The sequence below is a fragment of the Austrofundulus limnaeus genome, unplaced genomic scaffold, assembly GCF_001266775.1.
Source record: "Austrofundulus limnaeus strain Quisiro unplaced genomic scaffold, Austrofundulus_limnaeus-1.0 Scaffold64, whole genome shotgun sequence".
In the NCBI taxonomy this organism is placed as follows: domain Eukaryota; kingdom Metazoa; phylum Chordata; class Actinopteri; order Cyprinodontiformes; family Rivulidae; genus Austrofundulus; species Austrofundulus limnaeus.
The window spans coordinates 1668684-1671372 of NW_013952466.1; the positions used below are offsets into that span (position 1 = coordinate 1668684).

General features: G+C 39.7%; 1 protein-coding gene across 1 annotated transcript in view; it reads right to left on the bottom strand.

The window, feature by feature from the left end:
* Positions 1–2689, bottom strand: part of acat2 (acetyl-CoA acetyltransferase 2) — a gene marked incomplete in the record, with an annotated part of 8597 nt that overhangs the window by 3009 nt on the left and 2899 nt on the right. Inside the window, 4 exon segments of the mRNA XM_014009994.1 lie at positions 51–56; positions 156–313; positions 407–529; positions 610–753. Coding sequence (XP_013865448.1) covers positions 51–56; positions 156–313; positions 407–529; positions 610–753 — 431 coding nt within the window.

The window sequence follows — 2689 nt, forward strand, 5'->3', positions numbered from 1 at the left end:
TGTATGAATCATATGGTGAAAAACTGACTTTGAAGAATAAATCTGTTCTTTTTTTCTTATAAAAAACTAAATAAAACTAAAATATTGGTGGTAATTTTTGACCGTGTAACTTTACAAACGGCACCCCATCCTCTGACGCGTTACATTTGACCCCTCACCGCTTTCCTGATCGCTGGTATCGGCCCAGTTCCCATGACAGAAGGGTCAAGGCCTGCTTGAGCCCACGATACAATTTTAGCCATGGGTTTCGCTCCCCGCCTCGCAGCCTCTGATTGGCTCATTAGAACGGTAGCTGCTGCTCCGTCATTTATACCTGCAGACAAAAATAAAATAACTTCACATTTGTTTTTTCTAACAGACACAGTGTTCTGACTTTATAAATGTTATTTATGGGCTACTCTTTGACCTGAGGCGTTCCCGGCGGTGACGGTCCCGCTGCCATCCTTGATGAAACAAGGTTTGAGTTTGGACATGCTCTCCATGTTGCTTCCATGTCGAGGGAACTCATCCACCTTCACCTCAACTGGACCTGACGGGAAGGAAAACATCCTTTTACACCACTGATGTAGCTAATAATAAGGAATAATCAGGAGCTAAGAAAGTCCGTACCTTTTCTGGACGGCACCGTGATGGGGACGATCTCCTGATCGAAGTGTCCTGCCTTCTGTGCCGCCTCGGTTCTGTTCTGGGATTTAACAGCAAACTGGTCCTGCTTCTCTCGACTGACGCCCCACTGTTTGGCCACATTCTCAGCTGACAGATTTATTTGAAAAAGAAACAATGATGGATACACCCCACACACAGAGTTGTAACGTAACTAAGTACAAATACTTCTTTACTGTACTTAAGTCAAACAGTTACTCTTACCTATAGGTCAGTTTAAATCGACTTTACATGAGCTTCATCTACCATGTTTTGTATATGTCATATCTTTTGTGATTTATTTTCTATATTATTTGGATATGTTGTTTGTATGATGTTTTGTTTCTTCTTTTATCTTTTCCTTATGGGTGTCTCTGGTACCCGCCAGGCTGACATTGCAAATAATCTACTTAAAGGCACAGTGTGTAGGATTTTGTCAATTCTTTTAGCCGAAATTGAGATAATCACTAATGACAATAATAAAAAACATGTCTAATCATTRCAGACAAAGACCTTGTTTTATTATTGTCATTAGTGATTATCTCAATTTCGGCTAAAAGAATTGACAAAATCCTACACACTGTGCCTTTAATGTTTTGCCTGATTAAATAAAGGTTAAAAAAATTCTGTGCTTTACTTGAGTAATTATTTTTCAGCCTACTTTTTACTTCTGCTTCTTACATTTTTACACAAGTATCTGCACTTTCTGCTTCTTACATTTTTAAAAAAGGCAAGAAGTACAAGGTTGGCGGACAGTGTCAGCCTATCATAGTGCGTCTAACGCAGGGAGTCCCGCCTCCCTTGCTCCACTCTGCAAGAAAATGGCAGCCAGTTTTTTTAATAACGCAGCTCAGCGTTGCGCACGAGCTGCGCATATATGAAACAGCTTTGTGGAATGAAAATTCACAGTAGTTAAACAGAGTTTAAACACAGCGTTTCAAAATCAACCAGCAATAGTTTTCTGACCACGTCAGCAGACAAAACAGCTTGTTTTTAAGCTTGCCGAGGTGAACACAGGCACGCGTTGGCTGAGAAGTTGAGCCTGCGCGCTCCCGTTTCCCCACTTGTGGCTCGGACTGTTGAGCTCCGAAGTCACAATCCTGCTTAAGTTTGCCTTAAAACACACACCGAGTTCTCAATGTGGCTAACGAAAATTTTTACAGGTAGACAGCGCTTAGCCGTCAATCTGGACGAATCGTTAGAGTTTTTCCATCCAGGAGTAGCCTGGAGCTACCTCTCGTTAGCTCAGAGTTGCTATTTTCACTCCTCACGTTAATTCATTCACAATGAACGTAGTGTAACACTAATAAGTGACCAACTTATTAAGATGTTAGCGGAGTGTGGTTATATAAAAATATGTGTATTGTAGGGACATGCGTACAAACACTATATATAACCAACCAGATTAATAAATACACCTGTTAAGATGTTAATAATACTGGCTTTAGGATCCTTAATAAAATGTCATACAGACAACATGCATGCAAATAAATCATAAACTGGCTTCCACAGCGCAGATTATGGATTTAAAAATAGCTTTCAGCTATAATGAGAGAGAAAAAGTGACTTGCTCTAGGTCTGACGTCATAACCTTGAACAGCCGTGAACAGCTTATTTTCGGCAATAATTAATGTTACAAACGTATTTATAACTTCAAAATGACAGAAAACGACAAAATCTGCAGTTTTTTGCTATTCTCTGAGCACCAATCAGCCATAAAAAGTCTTGTAATAACACTTTGTCTATTGCCAACATGAAGAAAAACAGTGTGTTTCCACAGTGCACAGAAGATATTTTCATGAAAAATATATTACGAGTTACCATTAAAAATGGACCTGTTCAGTGCCACAAATATGTAAGAGTGAGCTTAAGGTGAATTAAGCTTTTCCCACATCTCTCATACACAAGGTTATRAGGAAACTTTTACCAAGGTATTTCTCATTACTTGTTAATATCTTAATTGTGCGAAGTGAAAAGTGACACAATAAGATGAGACCACCAGCAGGCGTGCCGGGTCCCTGGCTGTGAAGTCTTCCCTAATTAGCTC